At 47.8% G+C, this 27,238-nt stretch overlaps 1 protein-coding gene across 1 annotated transcript in view; it reads left to right on the top strand.

The window, feature by feature from the left end:
* Positions 1-5,688: 5,688 nt before the first annotated feature.
* The window catches only part of NIAP (Major facilitator superfamily protein), a 94,150-nt gene continuing 72,600 nt past the window's right edge, over positions 5,689-27,238 (top strand). Inside the window, exon 1 of the mRNA XM_086785414.1 lies at positions 5,689-6,121. Coding sequence (XP_086641540.1) covers positions 5,792-6,121 — 330 coding nt within the window. The 5' untranslated portion in view covers positions 5,689-5,791. The remainder of the gene's footprint in view (positions 6,122-27,238) is intronic.

Consider the following 27,238-nt stretch of genomic DNA (forward strand, 5'->3'; position numbering starts at 1 on the left):
TTAGGATAATCTTATCTCTGGTTTTTCCAGTTTTTCCCTGGTGTAATTTGAGGCTCTCTTTTGTAACTTAATCAATAACCTCTTCTCCAGGTTGAATAGGACTTGTGTTTGTTTGTTCCAATACCTGATGCATGTTGTAATTAAACAAACAGAGAGAGGAGGGCCCTTGATTTCGGGGTTGTCAAAAGTGACTGCAATCCTCTGTAGCCATGCATGCCATAGATACTCGCATCTTATTACATTCCATAGAGTTGTTGAGCATCCTATGTTTTCTCCTATCATTGTATTCTTCCAATTTACATCTTTTCCCCAACTAAGAATAGCTGCATGCAGCTCTTTGAAAGTATTTGAGATGTGTTTGCAATGTATAAAAATGTGGAGATCGTCCTCAGGTAAGCCGCATCTTGCACATTGATCTGAGGCAATGCTAAGCTTAGCAGCCTTACTCTGTGTCCAAATGGCTCTGTAGGCAACCAGCCAGGCGAGGCAAGATTTCTTGGAATGTGTGTGCTCCACAGTTCCTTGAGACTGTTGTACCATCTTTTCCTGTCCCAGGTGATATTCCATCTGCGGCGGTTAAGAGTGACATGAATTGGGGGGGATCTTTCAAGATTAGGGATGGGGAGGAGGGGTTTGTTCTTTAACCAGTGAAAGGCTAGGATATTGAAGGTGGGGGATCTGCTGATTTTCCAGATTTCTTGAGTGTTCCATTGGATTGCTCTGCTTTGGATTAGATCTAGTTCAGGGGTTCTGCAGTCGAATTTGGCTACCAGCTCTGCTCTTGTGAGCCAGGTACCGTGGTGAGGGTTGAACATATCTGCCCAAGTTGCTAGACCTTTTTTGTGCAGATTAAGGGCTATTTTCTCTTCTTCTAGCTCAAGGAGGGTATGAGGGAGAATAGACCACCAGCAGGAGTCAGTGGCTAATATTCCTTCTGATTTGTTGTCCTTGGGATTGAAGGACAGAAAACTTTTAGTTCTGATCCAGGCCTTCCATATGGAAGTAACTAGTTGGCTCCCTTTAGGGGTTATGGGATGCTTGGAGGCTACTATGGTGATGATGGGAAGATTGAGCCACTTATTGTGTCCAGTGATTGTGAACCTAGGGATGTCCTTGACCAGTAGCTGTGCCCAGTCTTCGGTGGGGTTCTCCGTAGCTCTGATGATCCATTTAGCGGCCATTCTGTCAGCATACAGGCGAATGTCTTTAATCCCTAACCCTCCCTTGGTTTTGGGCACCGTGCAGGTGTCCCATTTTACTTTAGGTCTGCTTCTGTGCCATGGGTCACCTCCCCAAAGGTAGTTTCTGCAGAGCTTGGTGAGATCATTGAGGTCAGCATCAGGGGGTCTCCAGCAGCTGAGGAAATATATCGTTGAGGGGATGATGAAATGGTTAAGTACCATAATTCTCCCTGCTAGTGATAGTTGCTTTCTTTTCCATCTCAGTAGCTTGCTTTCTATTTTCTCCATTACCCATTGCCATCTTTGTTTCAGAGACACCTTGAAGCCCATGGGTATACAGAGTAGCCTGAATATCTCACCATCCTGAATGCTATGACAACCTGTGTCCATGAGCCAAGAGGGAGGGGGTTCAATGAGGGTTTTGATACCTGTTTTGCTGTGATTGATTTTGGATCCTGAGGCATCACAGTAAGTTTGGAGACAGCTCGAGAGTACCTTGATGTTCTCTTCTTCGTTTGCTATCAGACTGTTAGTGTCGTCCGTAAACATCTGAGTGCACATTTGATCTCCATTGGGTAGTTTGATACCAACTAGTTCTCCTTTGCTTATCTTGTCCTTTATTAGCCAGTTAAGACCATCTGTAGCTATAGCATAGAGCAGGGGAGCTAGAGGGCATCCTTGTCTGATACTTTTTTCCAGAGGGAATGGGTCTGACAGATCTCCATTGAAGATAATTTTAGCTTTGGCATTTCCAAATAGTGTTTTAACCATATGGGAGAACTGGGGTCCCAAGCCCATGTCTCTGAGGGATTGGAGGATGTAGTCCCACTGAATTCTGTCGTATGCTTTCTCAAAGTCAATCTTGATAAACAGGAAGTCCTGGCTGGTTTTTTCTGCATAATCAAAACCTTCCCATAGGGCGATTATGGAGTCCAAGATGTACCTGCCTTTGATGAACCCTTTTTGTTCCTTTGTTATCCATTGTTTCATGTGTTTATTCAGCCTGTTGGCTAAAGCTTTGGCAAAGATTTTGTAGACACTGTTGAGCATGGTGAGGGGTCTCCAGTTTCCCATGATCTCCTTGGGGCCTTTTTTATGGATCAGCTTGATAAGGCCTTCATTGATTTGTGATGGCAGTGCTCCATATTTCAGTGATTCTTGCCATACTTTGAGAATGGGACCTGTTAGCACATCGCAAAAGGATTGGAAAAACTCAACAGGCAGTCCATCCTCACCTGGACTCTTATTGGGTTTGAGGGAGAAGATGACCTCTTTGATTTCTTCGAGAGAGATATCCTGCTCCAGAGTAACGGCTATGTTGGCTGGGAATGTTTTAGGTCTGACTAGTTTGATTGCTTCCATTGCGGTTGCCTTAGTTGGGGAGGGGGGCCCTTCTTCCTGGAAAATGCTGCTGTAGTAATCAGTGATCAGCTTTTTGTTCTCGGCTTGGTTCATAGCCTGGATTCCCTCCTTGTTTTTAAGCAAGGGGATATGCTCTTGCCTTTGTTTGACCTTGAGCATTTTAAACATTTCCTGACATGGCCTGTCTGATTTTCCTGTCCACCATTCCTTGGTAAAAAGCTTAGTATGTTGTAGAGCTATTTCTTCTTCTCTTTTGATTTTGGCTCTGATCTGGTTGGTATTAGTTGGGTAAGTAGAGGACTCTTGTTCTTGCAGTTGCTCTTGGAGTTTTTTGAGTCTGCTGGATCTGTGGACTGAAACCTCCTTTCTGACCCTAAGTAGGTTTTGGGTAGACTTGACTGCTAGACTCCAAGCTTTGGCCGGGGAGAGGTTGTTGTTGAAGAAGGATTCCCAGATGTGTTTGACTTCTTCTTGAACTATGGGCAGTTTAAATAGAGCTGGATCTGTGTGAAACCAGCTTGATTTGTGTCTGAAGTCTTGGTTGTCCATAGTAGTGATGATGGGGTAGTGATATGAGATGCATGTGGTATTGTCTACAGCACATTCACACCTATTGTATTTAGAGTAGATTTCACCACTTGCGTATGCTCTATCTAGCCTGGCTTTTCTGGATAGATCTCCTGAAGAGTAGTTTTGCCATGAGAAGCTTCCTTCTTGACCCAGATCTTGCAGATTGAACTTGTGTTTTACCTTTTCCCATGCTTGTTTCTCTGAGCCAGCAAGGGTTTGACCTTTGGATTTGAATCTGTCTTTGAGGGTTTCCACCATGTTATAGTCCCCCATAATCAGCAGAGGTGCTCTTAGCCTTAGCATGGAGTTCCAGGTTCTGGTCCTCTGTTTCTGAGGGCCGTGGGCATACAGTCCTACAAAAGGAGAAGCTGTTCATGTGAAGTACTATCCATTGGTTGTTGCTGTCTATGTGAAAGTCTTTTAGATCTTGGATGCAATCATAATGGATGCCCACTGCGAGGCCCCCAGTTCCATGAGAATGAAGTGAGTACATCCAAAAGTGCTCGGGGGAGATGGTGTAAAGCCTTCTGTTCAGTTCCTCTCCTGAAGTCTTAATCTCCACTAAGGAGATGATATCCAAGTGACCTTTTGCTTTGAGCAATTGTTTTACTAGCTGTGCTTTCTTTGGATCTGAAAGACCTTTGACGTTGAAGCTTGCAGCTTTCATTATCTTTTATTTGGGGGTTTGTTCAGTCCTCCTTTAGTGATTGACTGGGGGGTGGAGCCCAGGTGTGCTCTGCCTCTCTTGAGCTCTTTGCTTATCTCCATGTCATTGGGGTTTCCTGTTTGTGGAATGGAGCTCTTTTCAGTAGCTGGTATGGCTGTTGTGTCCATATCTGCTGCATCCAGATTGTCGACTTCCTTATCTAACCTCTGTTTGTTGATAGGGGTATTTTCAACACAGTCATTTTCTTCTTCCGTGTCACCTGGATCTGGGACAGCAGCTAATACTGAATATCTGTTGGGTTTGACTAGAGGGTTAGGGGGTTTGGGCTTGGAAAAGGGTTTCCTTCTGCTGACTTGTACGAACTCTGGTTCTTTTAGACTTCCGTTAGTCGAAGGGGGATAAGGGTTCGGGAGGGCTTGACTAAGGTTGGGGGGGTCTTTTTCAGCTACTTGGGAGAGGATGAGCTGTGGGTTTTTGATGGGACAATTTCTGATGAGGTGCCCTTGTTTCCCACAATGAAAGCATGAGTTTGCAAGGTGTTTGTAGAGGATTGGCTGAGTGTGAGAGAACTCACCACACCCTATTTCTATCTTGTCTGGGAGAGGGAGGGACAGATCAAGTTCGACGAGGACTTGGGGGTGCCACGCTGGGTTGTAATCCGAGAAGGCTTTGGTACCTAGGACTTGACCTAGGGGTGCTAAAATAGATTTGATCCAAGGATTTAAGTGGATAGGTAGATTAGGGAGCTCGACCCACACAGGATACGCTGAGGATTTGGGGCCATCTGGATTGAAGTCCTTTATCCACCTCATGAAGTAGAAGGGGAGATGTCTAAACATCCATTGGCCAGAGCTGATGACCTTCATTGCCATGCTTGGATCTTTGAATAAAAAGAGGTAGTAGCCTTTGGCCAGAGCTTGAGTAAGGGTTACCTCTATTCCAAGAGGGGACCAGCTTTCCCTTATCCAGGCTCTCATTGCTTCCTTAGATGGTCTCGGCCCAAAGAGAAGGCCAACCAGACATCTTTCGGTGTAGTCTTCTACTTTGCTTCTGACCTGTTCTATTGGAAGACTAACGTGTACAGTGATGGCAGAGTTATTACCTGGGGTGGTGATGTTGGCTGCCTCTTTCTGAGGGGCTGCTTCTGATGCAGTCTGATCTTTTGCTGACAAACGGGAGGCCTCTTTGTAATGTTCCTTGTTCTTCATGTTTAGAAGTTGTTCTTTGGCTTCTTTTAATTCCTGCATCAACCTGGTGTTTTCGTCCATTACTGCGTCTATGATGGAGTCTCCACTCCACGGTTTTTCAGGAATGGGGTTCCACGGGTTTGGGTGAGGGGCGAGATGAGAGGTTGAGGGAGAAGCTACAGTGAAGTGATTGCTGAGCATTTGGTTAACTTTTGCAGGTGATGCTGAAGAAGTCTGAGGTCTAATAAGGGACGGGCTCCTCCGCTCAGTGCCCATGCACTTGGGAGGGCATCCGCCCGCGGAAAAGGAAAGCCTATGCTGTAGTTTAAAGAAGGGCGGGAAGCTGGGGAAGACGAAGCGCAGAGCTCTCTCCGAGAATGGCTTGGTTTGTGGCGCAAAAGATACACTTGGTTTTTGCTCCCCCTTGGGTTGTGGGTAATAAATATAAATATAAATATGAGATGTTGGCATGGGAATAAAAGCTAGTAATTATACTGGATCTATATGTAGAGTCAACGGTAGCAAGTTAGTTCTAGGCCATTGGATCTGGGGGAGTCCAATCTAGGTCATTGGGTGGCGGGTCTTATTATTTACTATCATTAACTCAATTATTAATCACGGTGCGAGGGCCCACACAGGCACCCTACGTGTAGTGTCAGAAATAAACTTTTTTTCTAACTTTCTGGCACTGATGGGCAAGGCCCGCCGCCCGACCTTAATGTAAGGCCCGACGTTAGTTAGCTTTAATCAAACGGCGATCATGCAACTTAAAATAACGTGTAGTTGCAGGCTGTCCGCATCGGCTCAGCTGCTTCTGGGTCTTCATGTCCAGGCAGGGGCTCTGGTGGGGGTCAACCTTCCTTGTTTTAAACTCAACGTGTTGCTGTTGTTGTAGTTCTCGTTCCTGGAAACAACCCAAATGCTTTCCATCTAAAAGCAAGAGGAGACTCGCCGCCTGCCACCGCATTTGCAGCTTCTCCCCATTGCGCCCACTTCACCGCTGCCGTAGCCGCCCTAGACCCGGGCCAGAACTAGCAGAATTTGGGCCAAATTTAGCGCCCTCTCCATCAGCAATGGAGGATGATGATGTCGATCAGCCTGACCATACTCTTATCACACGCAGCAGCAGAAGCCATGGCTCTATTGCCCTTAAGGTACCTCATTGCATATGATTTTTTAATCTTCTAACAGCCCAATCGTATTCAAACAGCTACATAGGTTAAATTTTCTGCGTTTCCGGATGTTCTAGTTCAAGAATATTAGGTTGTATGTCAATTGAACTGGGCCTCATCTCCCACCCTTCCCATCGGAGATCCAGGGAACCCCTTAATAACATACGATGAAAGCCCCTTCTCCAAAGATGATGCTAGATGCTCCATGTCATCAGCCAATAATAAATATTCAAACTACCGAGATGCATATGGGGGCAGGTGGGGGTCCCTCAAGGATAGGGAGTGTGTCAATATGCCTCGATGTGCTGTTGGAGCGATGCCACGAGGAACGTTGCCAAATCCTCTTAAACCTATTCTTAATGTAATGGATCATAATGACCCTGGTGGTGTGCTTTGTGGCAGGCATTAGCGCCTCTGGCGACCTTCCAGCCACCCCTTCGCCTGGTGTTTGGAAATGTTGAGGTGGGGATCTATCGAAGGCATTGGCATCGCTGGCGGCCTTCCAGCTGGCCTGTTGTTTGGAACTGAGCCCTAGGTATATTCTTTTGCGGTCAGGGGAATGAGGGGAAGACCTGGCTTCCCACTTGGTACGTGTGGAAGAATTTTGGCTGTGCCAATTCTCCCATCTATAGGCAGGCAAAGCAGTGACCTGGAACCCTGGTCCAGTCGCGTTAGAGATCTTCCATGTGGGAGCTTCTTCAGGGAACAGACTATGAACCCCAAGGATGAGATCCTTATAGCAGGTGCTAGGGGAATCTGGTTGATATTCTTAAGAGGATTCTACCACATGGCCTAAGTGAGGATGAATGCCAAAGAGGGGCTTGTGGTATTCCAGGGTAGGCCTGGTATGCAGATTGCCCTTGCCCTAGGGAATCTAACCTCTACAAGGTTTAGGTTAGTATCAGGTGCGAACCCATGCCGCCATGTAATGTGTAGCACAGAATTTTGGAATTTAAAAACAACCACAGCACAATACCACAGTAGCCATTGAAACGGTAGCCTCGGTCGGGGATGACGGAGCGGCTGCCATGGAGTCCTCCTGAGGGTAAAGACCGAGCCTTGCCGAATGATAAATGCCCAATAGCTGAAGATGCTGCCAGATGAAGACGGAAGGGATGACGAAAAAAATAGAGGAAGATGGGGAAAGTGGCGAGGCTACGGAGGGGGAGAGCGAGGAGGAAAGGGGGGGGGTCGGATTACAGAGAGACAAAGGGGGGGAGAGGCACGGGCGGAGGCATGCGCTGAAGGTGGAGGTGCAGGGGGAGGCGCAGAGGGGAGAGAGGGAGAGGGGAGGCACAAGAGGGCAGCAGGAGGAGCGGGGGGCGGAAGTGAAGGCGAAGAGGAAGGGGGGGGCGCAGGCGACCAGGAGGAGAGGCGAGAGGGAGGCGAAGGAGAGGGGGGGGGCTGCGCACAGAGCAGGGGGGGTGTTGGAGAGAGGCGAGGCGAGGCAGGGGGTCTACGCACAGACGAAGGAGGAGGAGGAGGGGCTGGCAGGTTCGGTCGTGCAAGGGGAAGCTCCAACTTTGCTTGACGTTTGTGCTTTGCGGTGATCGTCTTTCACGATGGAAGTGAAAGATACCGTATCCTCAGAAACCAATGTAATTCCACGAGTTGGCGTGGAATGCTTGGTTGAACACAATGCTAATCAATACACTTAAATACACGAAGATTTAATGAACAACAAGCATAATATGAATTGACAAGAGATGCACAATGAGCCGGAACGGCCGGCCCCTTCCTCAAATAGTGTATATTAATCTTGGGAGAATCAAGTACATAGTGTCATGGGCATTTCTAACTAGATTTCCATACCGATGCATATGAATACTGTATTGCAAACAATATGGTTGTTGGTGAAGATCTGCAACTCACACTACCCTCTCAAGTGCCCATGTTTCCTACCACCTGCTTTCTATTATTCCACCCACACATGGTAGAAATAATCTGCAAGAGAGCAAGTAGGACAAGAGAACACTAAATAGGGTATGTGAACATGGAGTCCTGTCCTCCTTCTTGCTACTTGCTTCCATAATTGAGCATTAAATCTTACTAATTGCAAGTAGAGTTGATGTGAGCGGAAGTCTTCGCGATGGAAGCATCTGAAGTGTTGAAATCTTTAGTTTGTCACGATTCTTTGCGACAAAAGTCTTGAAGTGGATGCAGAGAACCGTGGGAAAGCTTTTCCTATGGTTCGACTTGAGAAAGGAAGGTGAAATTAGGGTTTTTAGCCAAAAGACCAGAAATTACAGGAAATAGAAGGATTGTTTTGCTGAATTTCAGTCATTGGGAGTATGCAGGAGACTGAATATGACCTAGAAAAACTCTTGGAAGCTTGGAAAACACACTAGCAAGCTTGGATATGGTGTTGGGAAGAAGAAAGTGTAGAAAATACAGCCATAAGGCCTCATTAAGGGAGGCACCAAGTTCTAGAGAGATAAAGAAGAGAGAGATGATGAGATGTCCACTTTGGGTGTCCGGCAGAGAGGCTGGAATGTAGTCTGGAGACATGGTTGGTTGCTCTCTTTAAACAAAGGGGATAAGGTTTGGGCGGTGGACATTGAGTTTTGTCCACCTCGAGACATCAGTGTGTGCGAAGACAGAGCTGGTCATAATTTATATGTGAGTTTTGGTCGTCCAAAACTTAACAAAGTGTGTACACACTCACTTATAAATTAATGTTAGTTCCAAAGGCTAGGTTTTGACCAATACTTACCACCTGTCACATGCCACATAACCATGTTAGTAGACAATTTCACACGCATGGTTCACGAGCGGGCGTCCACTTACCCGGAACTACACATTGGTCAAATAAGCATGAAAACAACATGTAAATTCAATTTGCAGGTAAGCACATAAAGATAATATGCAATGCAACATTGGTATGAACAATCGCCGTTCATGAGACTATACTAAAATATATGTGTTCCAAGAAAGTACACGAGGTACCAGATCCAATGGAACACCTATCCTCCAGGCATTTCCAAGCATGCACACTTAGGAACAATTCCCAACGGAAAGCCAAATCCACAATATCACATGAGTTGCATCAATTCCCTGCATAGCAGCCATGGACGCTAATCTTATGTATACACATGATGAGAAAGCACGGGTGGACTAATTGGGTGGCCAAATGGTGATAGGTTGTTTCTATATGTACCACCTCCAAACACACACAAGATCAATCTTTTAGCGTAGAGCTAAACCATAAGGTTAGTTGAATGCCCGCAAACATATCCTTGCAATTTTTGGGTTTCTTGGAGACTGGAAGATAATCATGTGCATGAATTCAACAATGTCCATGTGCAAAAACAACCCCTGTGGAAGGAGGGAGATTGCTATCAGGAAGATTCTTGATCCCCAATTATCTGATTGCACATGAGTACATCAGTTTACACATTATCTTATGCTTTGTACTTGCACCCTCAATTAGTCTCTCGTCAATGGATTATTATATTATCAGATTCGCATTTGTGTGTCTCATAACACAAGTCTGCGTAAACTCTTGGTGAAGGAACATCATGAGGTTCCTTGTGCAGCTCATCCTGGTATCAACAAGACTTATCGGTTGCTGACAGCTTCTTATTACCTCAAATGAAGCAAGATGTTATAAAGTTTGTTACAACATATTTCTCTTGTCAACACAATGAAAGCCAATAGACAAGCTCTAGCCCGTCTTCTTCAACCACTTCTAGTACCAAATGAACGTTGGGAAAGTATCAGTATGGATTTCATTACATCTTTACCTCGTTCTTCAAAAGGTAATACACAGATAATGGTGGTGGTCGCCAGATTATCCAAAACGGCACATTTTATACCATGCAAGAAGACAACTCAAGCTTGGGATATTGCTTTGTTATTTCTTCAGTATGTTTTCAAGATACATGGGTTGCCAAAGTCCATTATTTCAGATCGAGATCCTAAGTTTATAGGACATTTCTGGACTTCACTTTTCAAGTCACTTGGCACAAATTTATTGTTTAGTTCAGTATATCATCCACACACAGATGGCCAAACTGAAAGAGTTAATCAAATTCTTGAAGAGATGCTTAGACATTATATTTAGTCTCGCCTAGCATCTTGGGAAGATTATCCACCATTGATGGAATTTGCTTACAATAATTTTCATCACACAGCAATAGACACGAGTCCTTTTTTAAGCCGCTTATGGTCATACACCAATTGTGCCATCAAACTTTGTTCTTCAACACAAGGTAGCATTTAGCAGATCAGTTAGTTCAAGAAATGCAAGATGTTCTTCTTCAAGTTCGAGATTAAATGATTTGAGTTTAGGAACAATACCAACAAGCAGCTAATCGACGTCGCCAACATGATGAATTCAAAGAAGGTGATATGGTTCTTTTGTTCGTGGCTCCTCATCTCGATATAAAACAGTGAAATAAGTTTTTCCAAAGTTACAACCATGTTACAATGGTCCTTTTCGGATTATTAAGAAGAATTCTTGTTTGAGTTACAAGTTGAAGTTACAACCTTCATGTCATCTGACTTTTCACATATCATGGATCAAGAAGTTTGTACAAGGAGATTCTCCCATTCCAGACATTTCCGATTATGTTCCAGAGATTAAAGATGAGCATATGATCTTAAATCCAGAAAAGATTCTTGATGTGATATGCAGCGGAAGTCTTTGTAATGGAAGATCCTGTCACACAAATGCTCACACCGTCTTCTGTATCCTGAGTTTCGTGAGTTTAGCAATCCACTTTAGTACTTCAAGCTTTAAAGAGATATGAGAGAGAGATATGAGAACTGTACACCAGATTGGGTCCCGAATTACCCACTGAAGGGCCCTCTATCCCGATAACGAGATAGTATTTGCTTTATTTCTTTAGAGAGAATGACCGTGGACTGTAGATAAGCCAAACGCAAGATCTCGGAGGATCGGAAGCTTGGTTGAACTGTACACGGCTGTAGAAACACCTCGATGAACTGATCTCGAGCCTATGCACTCTTCCCAAGGGCATGAGGAAGGGCTGCACACCTGAGGCTGAGAAAAGAAGGTGGAGGGCTGTTCTAAGCTATGTTAGAATGCTGTAGATGCTTATGAATGCCTGGTTACCTTTACTAGAGGGTTGGTGTATGCCTGGATGATGTACTGAAGGCTGGTTACTGATGCGAACTGCTGTAGGACTGAAAACGCATGGAAGAACTGCTGTAGAACTGTCAACGCATGGCTGGGCTGATGCTGGACAGAAAAACGCAGACTGATGTGCTGTTTTGGGGACTGTGTAGGACACTGAATCTACAGGCGGCTGGTCACTATGCAGGAAAACGCAGATCTGCCTGCTAATTTGGACCTGAATAGATGCTGGATGCAGGTGCCTAGGGTCTGAAGGGCTGCATTGAACTGTAGAGGCTGATTGGAAGCAAAACGCAAGGTCTCCTGGCTGGAGAAGCAAACACAGAAGCTCCAATAGGGCTGGATTAGTCTAGGGCTGAAGGCAATGGAACTCCTAGGGCTGAGGAGGAAAGCTCTTAGCACATTGAAGATTGAATAAGAAACTAAGCCCTATGCAAGCCTATTTATACTAACTAGAGGCTGGTCAAGTTGGCTGGTCATTTATTTAATAAAGTTTATATTTATAAATGACAATAAATACTAAATAAATACCAGAAAATATGAAAAAAATACCAAATAAATCCTAGTAAATTCCCTAAGGCTTCTGGGATGTTCTAAATGATGCACAGGCATATGAATGCAGGATGCAGAGCGCTTTCTAATGCAAACCCTAAGGCTTCTACTGACTCTACATGCATGAATGATTCTCTCCAAGTGGGTTAAGGGACTTGACGATTGAGTGACTGACCCGCTAAGGCTGAAGTATGACCTACCTAGCTTGTGCCTGACTTATCCTGGACTGAGGATGTACAATGGGGTCACGGCGTACGACAATTATCATCCTACTGGGTTCTAATAATGTACAACTGTTGCACTGCTGATGATGAGCCATCTTGTCACCATGCACTGAGTGCAGAGTGCATGTGACATTCCCTCCTGCTTAGCTTGGCGACAGGTTCATGGCTTCCAAGTAGTCCGCCAACAACTGGGGGTACTCTTGGAAGAACTCGTCGTCTAGCCATACGGCTTCGTGGGTGCCTCGATCTCGGAATTTCGTATAGAACTGACGTATCCGTCGACCGTAACCATTCTTCCTTCGATGAAGAAGGATCTGCTCAGGCTCAATAACTTCTGCTTCGTCTACCACGTTTGGCTACTGTTCATCTGAAACATCAAACACTTCTGGACCAACATATGGTTTTAGCCAAGAAACATGGAAAACATCATGCATTGTCCAACTGGTAGGCAACTTTAACTTCATGGAGACATCACTTAACTTCTTAACTATTGGAAAAGGGCCAAAACTACGAAATGAAAGCTTGGGACAACGTTTGCCCACTTGTTTCAATCTCTGTTTCATGATACGCAAATAGACCCAATCCCCTTCCTTGAAGTGGACATCTCGTCTAGACTTATTTGCCTGTCTGCTATATGCTTCCTGAGCTTTGGTCAAGCGGTCCTTGACTGACTCAATGATCTCAGAAAATGCTTCCGTGGTTTTATTAGCCTCTAAAGATGGAGACACCATTCTCGTCAAAAGAGAAGAAAAACGGCGACCAAAGGTTGCTTCATATGGAGTCCGTCCGACACTGGATGAATGAGTGTCGTTCAAGATAGCTTGGACCAATGGAAGATAATGTTCCCATTTGGACTGCTGGTCATGACAGTATGACTTGAGAACATCAAAGGCCAATTGGTTATAAATTTCTGTTTGGCCATCTGTCTGCAGATGGAATGCACTAGACAACTGCAACTTAGTTCCGAAGTTTTCAAATAATGCCCTCCAAAAATGCGAGGTAAACTTGGAATCTCTATCTGATGTTATGGTGCTAGGCAAACCACAAATTGGATACCAATGCTTGAGAAACAGACGGGCTACGTCCTCGGCTGTGGCCGTATGGTTGCATGGGATGAGCATGCAGAATTTACCAAAGCGATTCACAATGGTAAAATACTGAGTGTTACGGGATCCGGTGGATGCTGGTAGAGGCCCCACAAAGTCCATAGATATGTCGATGAAAGGTCTGTCGGGGATAGGCAAAGGTTGAAGTAAACCTGTCTTCTTTGTATAGAGAACCTTGACTTTTTGACAAATCTTACAGGCTTGTACATGTGCGTAGACATCACGCCTCATCTTTGGCCAATAAAAGGACCGCTCTAATTTCTCGAGGGTACTGTTGATACCCCTATATCCTCCAACTAAGGAGTCATGGGCATCGTGGAGAAGAGCGGAACGCTTTTCCCGAGTAACGCAGAGATGGTTCTTGTAGAACAACCAAACAACCGTTCTGTACTGAATAGTGGCCAGGCTCAGAATTGAGGGCCAAACTGTACTGAGTACCAAACTCAGGGAAGTCGACATATTGGTGTTTCATACTATCTAAGTCCTTCCCCGTGATTTCGAGAATGGTAGATTCTTGGACTGCCTGGATGCTGGACTTTCGACTAAGAGCATCTGCTTACCAGGGATGTATTCAATCATACCTCCAAACTGTTGGAAGATTTGACTCCACCTGGCCTGGCGATCACTCCATTGGGCACTTGGCATAGTCTGAAGCCACTTAAGTGCTTGGTGGTCTGTTTTCACTGTGAAAGCCTGTCCATAAAGAAAAGGCTTCCAATGTTTGAGCGTTGTGATTACATCCAAAAGCTCTTTGCTATATACCAAATAATTCTTTTCGGCGACATCCAACTTTCTACTATAATATGCCACGGGTCGATTGTCCTGCTGGAGGACTGCACCTATGGCTACATTGCTGGCATCGGTGATGACCTCGAAAGGTTCATCCCATGATGCTAACTTTAATACCGGTGCTTCTGAGGCAGCTTTCTGGAGTGCACGGAATGCATCAAGCGCCTTGCCTGTAACTGAGACTTTCTGCTTGCGAGTCTTCACCCCCTTGAGTAAGTCGGTAAGAGGTGCTGCAAGGTTGGAAAACCGATGGACATGGGTACTATAGGCCTGACAAAGATCTACGAATGAACGGATTTCTTGGGCGGTCTTAGGAATGTCCCAATCTAAGATCTCCTGAACCTTTGATGGATCCAGTCTAATCCCATCGGAACCGATGATGTAGCCCAAATACTGAACTTCCTTAACACCAAAGACAGTCTTTTTGGCGTTTATATAGAGCTGATTATCTCGCAAAAGTTGCAAGACTTTCTGCACATCTTTCTCATGCTGCTCCGCAGTGGCTGAGAAGACGAGTATGTCATCAAGGAATATGAAAACACACTTCCCAATGTGGACTACGAAAATCCTAGACATCATCTTATTGAACGTTGCGGGTGTATTTGTAAGCCCGAAAGGGATGACTACGAACTCGTAGTGACCACGCTCTGTCCGAAAAGCTGTTTTTGGAATGTCAGCTTTTAAAAATGCGGACCTGATGGTAACCACTCTTGAGTTCGATCTTCGTGAAAAACTAAGCACTGTCTAAACGCTCCAAAATGTACTCTATCCTTGGCATAGGAAACTTATTCTTGATAGAGAGTTTGTTTAATGCCTTGTAGTCTACACAAAGGCGTGAAGACTTTTTTTTTTTTCCGAGAAAAGATCCTTTCATTAGTTATATAAAAAACGCCCGTAGGGCTACAAAAGATCCTCTCCTGCTCATACGAAACAGAGCAGAGATCAAAGCAAGGCAGCCAGGGAGACTCTCCCTAGGTGCTGAGAAATACAAGTATTAGTACAAAGAACTGAGGGGCTATATCATACAATAGGAGGGGGGAAAAGCCAAACAGGTGGCCTGTAGTGCCAGTGGGGGGACCCCGCGTGTAGGGTATAGAAGGGGCCGCTGTGCCAAGTGGTGTGAAAGGCCTGGCGCCGCAAGATCGCCCCATCCGCGGATGCGGTCATACTGTCCTCGCAGGGTGTGGATCAACTCCTGCCAAATCCCCCGAACAGTCTCTGCTGGTGGCTCCAGTCTCCCCTCAAAGGCCCTGAAACACCGGGCCCTCCAGGTGAACCAGATGGTGAGGTTGCTGAGGAGCTCCCATCGTAGATCCCTCTCTTGTGTCCAGCCGGCGGACGAGAAATCCGGTGACGGAACAAGGCGAGGCTGGCCCCTAATGAATATGATGGCCTGGCTGTCCTGCTCCGTCTCATAGCCCATAGCAAGCCCTGACGAAGTCGACCAAGCAGCGGCACCCCACGTATACATACCCTCTGGAGAGGGGGGCCAGAATGCGCAGCATCCGCAGCCAAATCTGTTGCGCTTGAGGGCAGTCCCATAGGCAATGTCTCTGTGTCTCCCTAGGGTGGCCGCATCGGACACAGGCCGCCGAAAGACCGCTGTAGACAAGCCAGGTGCCAACTGCAGAGCCCCTGTGGGCGACCAGCCACTGGAAAGTCGAGATCCTGCGTGCCTGTCGACTAGCCCAGAGCCTGGTCCAAAAATCCTCCAGGAACTCCTGTGAGAGTCCCTGTAGCCGCCAGTGCCCCGATGCAGCTGAAGAGACCATCCTCCTCGCCATCAAAATATGTCGCCCCAACCGAACAGTATACTTGGTGCCCAAGTGCCCCCTGCTGGGGGAGCTCGAGCCTGCAGCCGCTGAAAAAGAAGCTCTTTCCAAGGCTCAGCGCTTGGAAGCAGCCCCCGAACAATAAGCTTTCCCAATAGGGCTCTACTCTGATCAACTGGATCTATAATGCCCAAGCCTCCCTGGGCCAACGGAAGTGTAATAACTGCCCAAGCAACCTTAGCCCGGGCTTGCTGACCATCCCGCCCAGACCAAAGAAAGTTCCTGATCAGCCTCTGTACCTGGCTGATGCAAGAGCTCGAAAAGATCCAGCAAGACGTGATGTACCATATGGTCGCTAAAAGCACCTGATTTGCCACCACCACCCTCCCAGCCAAGGATAGCCGAGCTGTACTCCAATACAAAAGCTTCTTCCGAATGCTCAGAAGAAGCGGGGCAATCTGCTGCTCAGGTGACAAATCTAGTCCAATCTGGCATCCCAAATACCTTGGGAGGTGCTAATGGAAGTACGTCCCTTCATGAAGATAAATGAAGAGGAAAAGAAGAGGAGGTTTGAATCGGGATTGCAACCCATCTTCCAACGAGGGTGTCATGTGCACACACATGTACATGCTTATCCCCGAGGCTAACCCTAAGGAGGCAACAAGATAAGGAAGCAAAGATCAGAACAGAACCAAATTTTGGAGCATCTACTATGGAGTATCTTGTGGAGGGACACAAGGAATATTCCTGTCGGCTGCAGCATTTATGTGATTTATTTATCCAAGAGCTGGCCGACTAGCAGTTGGCCAGTCCATGAGATAATCTCCAGCCTAAGGCTTAGGTGCTCATTGTTGTGACCATTCAGCCCCTTGTTGGCTGGGTCATAGTAGTAGGAGTTTGTTAGGTATTTTCTACTACCTTTTCAGGGCAACCCATGGCTGCAAGAATCTATGTACCTTTTTGTACCATATGAAATACTGAATTTCCACCTTCGGCAGGATTTATGGCAGCGATACACTCAAGAGACTTGGATTACACCCAGTCAGCCTCTACCGCCGAAGATGCTATACTACAAAGATCAGTTTATGCGTATCTCAGCGGATGGATTCATATAGAGACCTGGATACATGGATGTGTACATGCCTCACAGTGCCCGAGTGGTGATTGGCCAGCTCAGAGTGTCATCACACCAGCTTGAGATTGAGGCAGGTAGGGCAGCACTGATCCCAAGAGCAGAGAGGATATGCAGACTATTCCAGGAGGAGGTTGAGAGTGAGGAACACTATGTATGCAGATGCAGAGTATATAGTGTCATTAGAGAGAGATACACCACCATCTTCAGTGGACATCCCTCACTTTGCCAGATCATGGAGTCCGCAGACCAACACAGATTTGGCCAGTTCTTGCTAGAGATAGCGCCACAGAGAGACACTTCTACGGACTCATACCACAGGGAGAGGTGGGCGACAGCTCCAGCTCACTAATTTCTTCCAGGGATCTATCCCAGTGCCTATCCTGACACAGGAGGGGGTTACACTTCAGCGCGCTGCGGACCTCCGAGCCAGACGGACCGAGAGCAACAGGCTACCAGACTCCCAGACTACATCATAGGGATATCACAGAGATATGGACTTAACATCAGCACCATATCCAGGAGCGGCTAGCTCACTTACACTCACACCCAGAGATCATGCTCCGAGGTATTTTTGCCTCGCCATCGCCTATGTATCACATATTACACCCCCATTATGGTACTGGTTGGAGCTAGACAGATCTGCATTGCGTTCTTGTATACCCTGCGCATATAGGTTGCACACTGAGCCTCTAGCAATAGTGCTCCATCCATCACACCCCCCCACTAGCTCAGTACTTTCATAGTTTATTTCATGTTCATTTTGTCCTTTTTTTTTTTCTAGACATTGACAGTTGTACATTGATTTGTCTAATAGGTCGAGTTCGCCCTCTAGTAGACGTTAATACAGCTTTCTTTCTTTCTTTCTTTCTCTACTCTCCCTTCTGTCTGCATTTTTGCATCAGCATGTTCTAGATGGTGTTTAGGGCTGAAAGAAGACTCTCAGAGCTTCCGCTTGTAACATTGGTATCAGAGCATCAAGCTCAGCAAGGCTAACCCTAATTCAGTCCCATGTGAAGGTGTACAGGTCCAAGGTACAGGAAAGTGCACAGGTACGAAGCCCAAGGCAAGGAACACAAGACCGGGAAGAGCTCCCAGGAGGTTGGTTGGTGGTGTTCCACAAAGCCCAAAGGGGATGGCAGTCCTGTGAGTCAGGAAAGGCTTTTGAGCAACGGTTCCAAGGGAGGATGATCCTCCAAGGGGTGGAGTGAGAGTGCCAGACTCATTTCTCAGGAATGAAGACCAAGACGATGTTCAGAGACAGGGCAGGAATGGAATGGGGATTGGATGGAACAGATGCATAGATCTTATTCGGAGTTAGAGTGGATTTGGGGACCGGGCCGGACATTCAGTGAAAAGGTTGCCAGAGTACGAAGGATGGCAGAGGGACTCCGGAAATAGAATGGGATGATGACAATCATCCAAGAAGCAGATTGGAATCCCGTCATCAAGTTCAGTAGAGGGGGATGTCATGTGCACATACATGTACATGCTTATCTCATAGGCTAACCCTAAGAAGGCAACAAGATAAGGAAGAAAAGATCATAACAGAACCAGATTTTGGAGCATCTACTATGGAGTATCTTGTGGAGGGACACACGGAATATTCCTGTCGGCTGCAGCATTTATGTGATTTATTTGTCCAAGAGCTGGCCAACTAGCAGTCGGCCAGTCCATGAGATAATCTCCAGCCTATATAAGGCTTAGGTGCTCATTGTTGTGACCATTCAGCCCCTTGTTGGCTGGGTCATAGTACTAGGAGTTTGTTAGGTATTCTATTACCTTTTCAGGGCAGCCCATGGCTGCGCCCATGGCTGCAAGAATCTATGCACCTTTTTGTACCATATGAAATACTAAATTTCCAGCTATATCTCTCTCTCTACTCTCCCTTCTGTCTGCGTTTTTGCATCAGCATGTTCTAGATGGTGTTTAGGGCTGAAAGAAGACTCTTAGAGCTTCCGCTTGTAAACAGAGGGCTACAAGTTTATCCCAATCAAACTTTACGCCAACTTATAAACTCCGTCTTGGCTTCGGAAGAGCTCAATGTTAAATGGGTGCAATCCAGGATTGATGTGAGCTTGGGAAAGGGCAAGGACAAGGCTGGCCCTTTTGTTCAAAGGAGTGGACAGCCACCAAGAAGAGATTTTGGTAATGCAAAAGGTGAGCATAAGGCTGAAAAATCTGGTTTTAAGGATACTAAAGACATGCATAAGGCCGAAGATGCAAAGGAGAAGAAGCAACCACCCAAAAAGAGCACTTTTGGGTTATCTCCGCAACAAAGAACGCAATATATGCGTGAAGGGAAATGCTTTAGATGTGGTAGTAAAGACCACATTTCTCCTCAATGCCCAAATAAGAGCAAGAAAGAAGAAGAGCCCAAATCATGTATAAACATAATAAATGATGTACAGGGTAATACGGGCCATGCAAGCATGGATAGAATGGTATGCAAAGCATGGTGGCAACTCAAAGACCAGCCCGTCTTATTCATGTATGATGATTGCTCTACTAACAACTTCATCTCCACTTATATGGCGGTCGCCTTGGGGATTGAAGTAGGTGAAATGGGACCGGAAATAAATGCATGTTCAGCCTTTATTGAGAAGGATGTGAAGGTCACTTCTCTCATTGGAAAGTTGAGAATACACATCCAAGGCTATCTCGACCACGAGAACTTTCTAACTGTGCCTCTTAGTGGATTTGATGTGTGTTAGACATCATCCCCTACTTGCTGGCTTCCTATTTTGGCCTCTAGGGCTGACCATGTTAGTCTGAGGGGCTGGTCACCCCTCACTTAAATTGTACCCATATTTATTCCCCATTTATGGTCCTGGGTATTTTTCCCAGTCGTGGAGGTTCTTTTGCTCCAGTCGACTGCCTACATGTAGTAGTATATATAGCCGGCATGCCTCCCTCATATTTCACTGCTTAGCATTGCTTGCCTAGCTTGTCTAGCTGCAGTCCCTCACTTACGAGGTTCTCCCCTCTTGCTCGGAACATGTATTCCTTTTGGTGATGATATTGAGAGCAAGTTCTCACCTGTGTTTCCTCTCCATCTCTCTCACTCTCTCTCCTGTGTTTCCACTTTCCCCTCTTCCGTTGCACATTCTATCATGGTATCAAAGTGCCGGTGATTTTTAGCATTGGATGCTCCCTCCTCTACCACTTCAGTTCTGCGTTTTTCCGCCCATGGACAGATCTGTGTTTTTTTTTGTTCATGCGTTGAAGCTTGTGTTTCTTCAAGGGTTGATTGATACCCATTCAGTGGGCTGCAGTTTCCTCTCTTCAAGGTGTCAATTTTCAGCCTTTAGGCTGCTTGACAGGGGCGTTTTTCTGGACAGCATACCTACCCTTCTTGGTGGCACCTTCCAGGGGTTCTCAAGCGTTTTTTTTCAGGTCTGGACAGCAACATAGCTGTCCCAAACAGGCTACGTTTTTGGCCTGTTTGGGCTTGCTTTCCCTAGCCCTGATCTTGGAGCTCTTTGGGCTCCCTTTTGCCTGTACCTTCTGGTTATCTTGTGCCATCCCTCCCCCCCCACCCCCACCCCCCCCCCCCCCGCCCCCTATTGTTCTCTGCAACAATTCTTGATATGAGGCTTCAGCGTTTCCATATTCAGCCCGTTCTAGAGCCCCTTATACCTCTGCGTTTTCAGATTTGCAGCCATGGTTGCTGCGTTTTTCTGAACCGATCTTGCCGGTAGCTCTACCTTCACTTGGGCTTCATCTGTTGGACCCGAAGGTACCTTCTCTTCAGCGTTTTTCCTCATAGGAGGTGTGGACACTCGTCGACCTGAATTTTCAGGTTTGTAGCCCTTGTTTGGTTGCGTTTTCTTCTCCAGTGGACACAGATCACTTGCAGAGGGGGTTTCTTGTTTGGATTGTGGCTTTGGAGGCAATTTGGAGGATTTTGAATTTCAGATTTCAGTCAGCGTTTTGCTGATTTTGGAGCATCTATACCTAGGTTTTGTTCTTGGCCTACACGGTTTCCCGGTTTCTACATGTTCCTTGCCTTCTGTTGGCGGTGGAGTGCTATTTTTGCTGGATAGCAATGTTTTGGCTGCGTTTTGCTTGGAGACTTTCTTCTGTGACAGGAGTTTCCAGTTTTCTGGAGGAGAGCAGTGATCTTTTCAGAGATCCTGCGTAGAGTTTATTTCATCCGAGCTTGAGTTCTTTGCAGTATTTGCAGAACAAGGAGGGTGTTTTTGCCCTTGCGGTGTGATCCTTTCACATGGATCCTTTATTTGTTGCTAATTCTTGGGATCTGGTTTTACTTCTGGAACAGTCTTCTGCTATCTGTGATGCTTTTGAGGACTTTGTTACCACTGCAGTTTATATTCTTGCTTCCCTTCCTCATTGTGAGGAGTCTATCTCCACATCTCTTTGTGATGTTTCTGAGGATGCCTCTCCCCCTGCCAGTTCTGCAGGCTTGTTGTTTTGGAGGATGGTTTTTTGGACCCAATGAGATGCTTTGGATCTGTGGTTGCTAACCGTGCCTGGGGCACAGTGGTACTTCCAGAGTTTTTTGGATTTGGATCAGAATCAGGTTGGGCTTATATCAGTCCGACGATATCTTTTTTCAGAGGGGGATGTTGAGTCCTTTCATCTTGCGATGCCCACCTCAGTGGTGTATACTTATGTACAGCATTGGGCAACTCATGGTGCAGAGTTTGAGCAGATGGACCCCATCTTTTCTACCGAGTCTTTACATCTTGCGATGCCGACCTTTTCAAAGGATGCTTTTGTACAGCATCTGGCTACTCTTGGTACAGAGTTGGAGCAGATTGACTCTATTTCTTTTGAGGGTTCCAGTGAGGAGTAGTTTGCTTCTCCCAAGATTGATTATATACAGGATCTGATCTTGGTTGGTTATGAGGTTTTTCATACCTTCTCCAGGTTGGATACACAACATTCGACTTCGGGGATTGTTCTTACACTTGGGTTTGGAACCATTATTTGGAGCGGCACGTCGCAGCCTATATGGTTGTTTTCTTCCAGAGGAGCAGTGTACCTGGCAGCTTGTTCTGTTACTTTTGTAGCTGAGTTGCTGAGGAGATTGCTTGTGGAGCTTTCTTGATACCTGTTTCTGCAGTCTTTCATCTTTGATCAAGGACAGTGTCTCTGGCTTCTTGGAGTTTGCTCAACATCCAGTGCTGAGAGGGGGTGTTAGACATCATCCCCTACTTGCTGGCTTCCTATTTGGTGTCCTATTTTAGCCTCTAGGACTGACCATGTTAGTCTGAGGAGCTGGTCACCCCTCACTTATATTTTATCCATATTTATTCCCCATTTATGGTCCTGCGTATTTTTTCCAGTCGTGGAGGTTGTTTTGCTCCAGTCGGCTGTCTACATGTAGTAGTATATATAGCCAGCATGCCTCCCTTATATTTCACTGCTTAGCATTGCTTGCCTAGCTTGTCTAGCTGCAGTCCCTCACTTACGAGGTTCTCCCGTCTTGCTCGGGACATGTATTCCTTTTGGTGATGATATTGAGAGCAAGTTCTCACCTGTGTTTCCTCTCCATCTTTCTCTCTCACTCTCTCTCCTGTGTTTCCACTTTCCCTTCTTCCACTGCACATTTTATCAATGTGTTACTTGGAAAACCATAGCATGCACGCCTTGAGCCCACCAAAAACTACAAAACCAACAAGATCTCTTTTATGTACAAAGGTAGAGAGCATTGTATAGATGCCAGTGTGTCGGGTGACACTATACCCATTGTATCTCATGTACAAATCAATACAACAATGAAAAAGAGTGTATGTTCGTACTTGGTTTTTGTACATGATGAAGTGGAACATGCTAATGTACATATGGATACCCTTACACATGATACACTGATTTTTTTAGTGAGTTTAAGGATTGTTTTGCCGACCCTCTTCTGGATAGTATGCCTTCCATTCGACCTGAAGACCACCATATTGAATTAGTACCGGGAAGTTCACCGTCAAATAGGCCAACATATCATGTGAGTGCTTGCTAGCAAGAGGAGATCATGAGAGAGGTTGGGGAGCTATTAGAGAAGGGCTTAGTGAGGCCAAGCTCATTGCCATTTTTCTCACCCATTCTCCTTGCGCAAAGGAAGGGTGGTTCATTTCGTATGTGTGTGGATTATAGGGCATTAAACAAGATTACCATCAAAAATCGGTTTCCAATTCCGAGGATAGATGATATCTTGTACAAATTGGATGGATCATCATGTTTTAGTCGCATTGATCTAAAGAGCGGCTATCATCAAGTGCAAGTGATGCCAGAGGATGTACATAAAACGGCTTTTTGCACTTCCTTTGGTCTCTATGAGAACTTGGTTATGTCTTTCGGTCTCACTCAAATCCATACAAGAAGTACGCAGTTTTCTTGGTTTATGCTCATACTACAGGAGATTTATCTTCCATTTTGCAATGATTGCTTCGCCATTGCATGAATTGACCAAGAAGAAACGTGCTATGTTCAAATGGACGAAAGCTAAAATTAATGCTCTCTGTCACGATTGTGACTAACTCTCTTAATTTCTCCCTAATTATTCCTTAATCTCTCATTAACTGTAAAGACACCTGTGAAGGGTCACACCCTTGCACACGGCTCACTATCAAAGAACATGCCTATTCATTAAAGACACACCCCTGACGGCTCGTTGAAGCTCACGCTCACCCCCCTGCTTGCGCTGACTGCACGCCCTCCCCCCATTCCCGCCCTCGCGTCTGCTCCCCCCCCCCCCCCCCCGCCTGCCCTCGCGTTTGCCCTCCCCTCCCCCGCCTGGCTGTCCTACGCGCCCCAGCGCTGTAGCGCCCGCCGTCCCCTGCTCCTGCTCCTCTCCTTCGCGCCCTCCCGTCCTTCTTCAGCGTCCCGCCCCCCCTTTCGCCGCCGTCGCCTTATCTTCCCCCCCCGCCCCCTTTTTCGCGCTGCTTCCGCCTCCCCCCTAGGGGCTTTTTGTCTTCGCCGCCTTACCCCCCCCCCCCTTTTTTTTTTTCTGATTTTTCCGTCCCCTGGGGTTTTCTTTTTGCCTTCCGCCTTCCCCCTCCGTCCTTTGTGTGCAGCTCGGTTCTTGCAGGACTCTCCACATTCGCTCCGCCTTCGACATAGCTTCAGACACTGATGGAGGCTCCTCCCGCCCCACCTCAGAGGGACTCTCCCGCAACCCCCTCGCCCGCCCCTGAGGATACCCCCACCAGGCTTTCTCTTTCGCCAGAAGAGGAAGCGAGCCTCACCGCAGAGGTGGAACGCCTCCAGGCACATTCCACCATCTGCCGTATAGTCGGCACTCGCCCCAGCAGAGGGGAGATCCGGGATCTTCTCCAGGCCCGCCTTCTTGCAGATGTGGGCAAGATCCTGGACGTTCAGCTACTGGGCCGTGGACACTACCAGATCGAGTTCGAGACAGCCCAGAGCGTGGCCAAGGTCCTAGCCATGAGTCCCCTTGACATCAGGGGTGCTCGGGCATTCTTCAGACCTTGGCAGCATGGCTTTGACCCAGCAGCGGCCGAGCAGGGAGAGCGCCTTTTCCATGTTACAGTTTGCTTCCCTGGACTCCGCCGTGAGTACCTTCTGCTCCTTTCTAGGCTAGGAGCATTGGTGGGTTCGGTGCTAGAGACTGGCCCCACAGCAGCTTCAGTGGTGGCCAGAGCAGCTGGGCTACCTTCGGTCAGAGTTTTGGTTCCTGACATCTCCTCCCTTCCGAAGGTCATTCAGCTACCTAGGATAGGGGGGGGATGGATTGATCAGAGAGTGGAGTTCTCGGGGCTCCCGAACCAGTGCTTTATTTGCAGGCAGGTCGGCCATCTGGCCAAGGCCTGCCCTCGCAGGAGACCCCGACCTTCACCGCAGCAGCAGGCCCCTGATGGCCCGCCCACAGATGCGGCTCGGCAGGCAGCCTCCGGGACACCCGCTCAGGCCACAGAGACCTCGGAGTGGCAGCCTGGACAGGGGCGCCGTCGAGGGAGACAGCCACAGCAGCACGCCCAGAGACCGATGCAGCAGCAGCCACAGTCTCAGCATCACTGGGTTCCCGTGAGGAAGAGCTTTGCTCCCCTCCAGGAGGAGACCCCTGCGACGACTGAGGACCAGGAGATGCCAGCACCCCCTCCTTCACCCCCCCCACCCCCATCCCCCCCTACCGCCTCGCTTCCACCTTCGCCTCCTCCCATCCCCGCTCCGGTTTCGGCAGCGGCTCCTTCTCCACCCCCCTCGCCCCCCCCTCCTCCCCCCCCGCTCGCCTCAGCTCCCCGGGACGCCCTGGCAGTCCCCTGGCGTTCACCTGCAGTCCGGAGGGCTCTGAGCACCGCAGAGGAGACTTACCATGCCGATTCGGGCTTCACGGATATCATCTATCCGCAGTTGGCTGAGTCGCCTCGGCACTAGACATCGCTCGGAGGCTTTTGATTACTCCTCCACACGGCTTTTTGGAGCAGAGGGCCCCCATGAGCCAGCACCCATCAGAGTTCATGTAGTGATACCTCTGGCCCGCGGGGAGGAGGCACTTGATTCAGCGGTGGCCTTCTCGTTCCCTCTCTGTGGCCCATGCGACCGGGAGTGGACTCTGGAGCTCGCTCTTAGCACTTTGAAGACTCAGGCAGTTGAGTTTTCTCACCATGTGAGCGATCTGGAGGTGACAGATGTGATAGGCCGACTATGGGAGTTGGCTCATTTTTTCTTGGATCCCGGGAGTGTGGATGCCTTAGGGATTCGTCATTTGGTCGTTCGCATAGTGGCAGACTTAGCACGCGACCCTGGATATGTATGCATACACGAGGTTGCTCTGTCTGAGCGGGAGGCAGTCGCCATGGGACACAGCCACTGGCGCCTGATCCGTGATTCTTGCAGGAGACCGGGTGGGCAGATTCGTAGCCGCTCGGATGGGGACTATTCTCCATCCAAGCCGCTTGCGAAGGCCCGCCGTACGGCTGAGACAGCATCCACCTCAGCAGGTCATCCATGAGGATCATCTCATGGAATGTACAGGGCCTTGGCGGAGCACATTATATACACTATCGTGGTTGCTTGAGGCAGGAGCTTGAGAGATGCCTGGTTGGTGGCAGTATTGATATTTTGATGATGCACGAGCACCACTTGGGTGAGAGCAGGATCCGGAGATATGGTTCGGTGATGCCTGGTAGATGGGACACCTTTTGGTCTGTAGGGTTTGGCCCTTTGGGTGGACAGGGAGGAGTATGCATGGTCATTGCAGATGTATGGCGGCAGGCCATTGTGGATCGAGGGATCATTGTGCCTGGTAGAGCACAGTATGTCATTCTGAGGATGCATGATGAGCTCTTGGGCATGCTCAACGTCTATGCGCCCAACCATGCTAGTGCCAGAGCAGAGTCCTGGACCCAGGTTACGGATGCATTGCCAGAGGCCGCACATTGGTGTGTCGGGGGAGACTTCAACATGCTTGAGGACCCGGCCGATAGGGTGGGAGGCAGTCATGTTACAGCGCATGGCATGGAGCTTGTAGCTTGGGAGCGATTTTGCATGTCACTGAGGATCACTGATGCATGGCAGCATGGGACCTTCTCCCGCTCTCAGGACAGTCTTAGTTTCTCTCGGTCAGATCGCCGGCAAGGAGGGACTAAACTATCACGGATTGATCGCTTTTATGTGGGCGACTGGTTAGGGGAGCGAGGGGGCTCCGTTGGCATTCTCGCTGGCACCTCATTTTCAGACCATGCGCTAGTTATTTTGACACTTGAGGAGAGGACACGGGAGCCCAGCTTGCAGTTGAGGATCCTAGAGAGGGTACTTACAGATCCTAGTCTCGCTGAGGACATTGAGAGGATCTGGCATGATAGTCAGTGCTCTGACCAGGATGCAGCAGGCCAGTGTGCCTAGGGACTCATCGAGCTTAACTCTTTTCTGCACGCTGCAGCTTTGACACGGCTGGGAGAGACTCGCGAGCGGGAGCATCGGCTGAGACGCAGCCTTGCTTCGCTTCAGCACCTTCAAGAGCAGCAGCCTGCATGTGAGTGGGTGGCGTCCCAGCTGAGCCAGGCACGCCAGGAGGTTAGAGAGGCAGAGGAGCAGAGACATGAGTTTTACTATCGTCGCCAGGCCTCTCAGTGGACGCAGCTTGGTGATAGAGTGATTGGGGAGTTTTTTGAGATTACTGGACCCCGCCATGCTCGAGCAGGAGTCCGTCAGCTTGGGAGGCCGGACGGATCGGTAGCTACTGAGCCCGGGGAGATCAGAGCCATTGCCACTGGGTTCTATAGAGACCTGCTTTCAGCGGAGCCAGCCACTGAGGCTCGGGATGCTTGCAGACAGACTGTGTGGGCCCATGTGCAGAGGAGGGTCACATATCGTATGCGTACAGTTCTGGGTGAGCCTCTTTCAGAGGTTGAGCTTGCTGAGGCCTTGAGGGTCCTACCGCGCCATAGTTGCCCAGGGGAGGACGGATTGACGCCGGCCTTTTTTATGCGCTATTGGGACCTTT

This window comes from Cibotium barometz, chromosome 48, assembly GCF_041138505.1.
Source record: "Cibotium barometz isolate CiBa-2024 chromosome 48, ASM4113850v1, whole genome shotgun sequence".
NCBI classification, from domain to species: domain Eukaryota; kingdom Viridiplantae; phylum Streptophyta; class Polypodiopsida; order Cyatheales; family Cibotiaceae; genus Cibotium; species Cibotium barometz.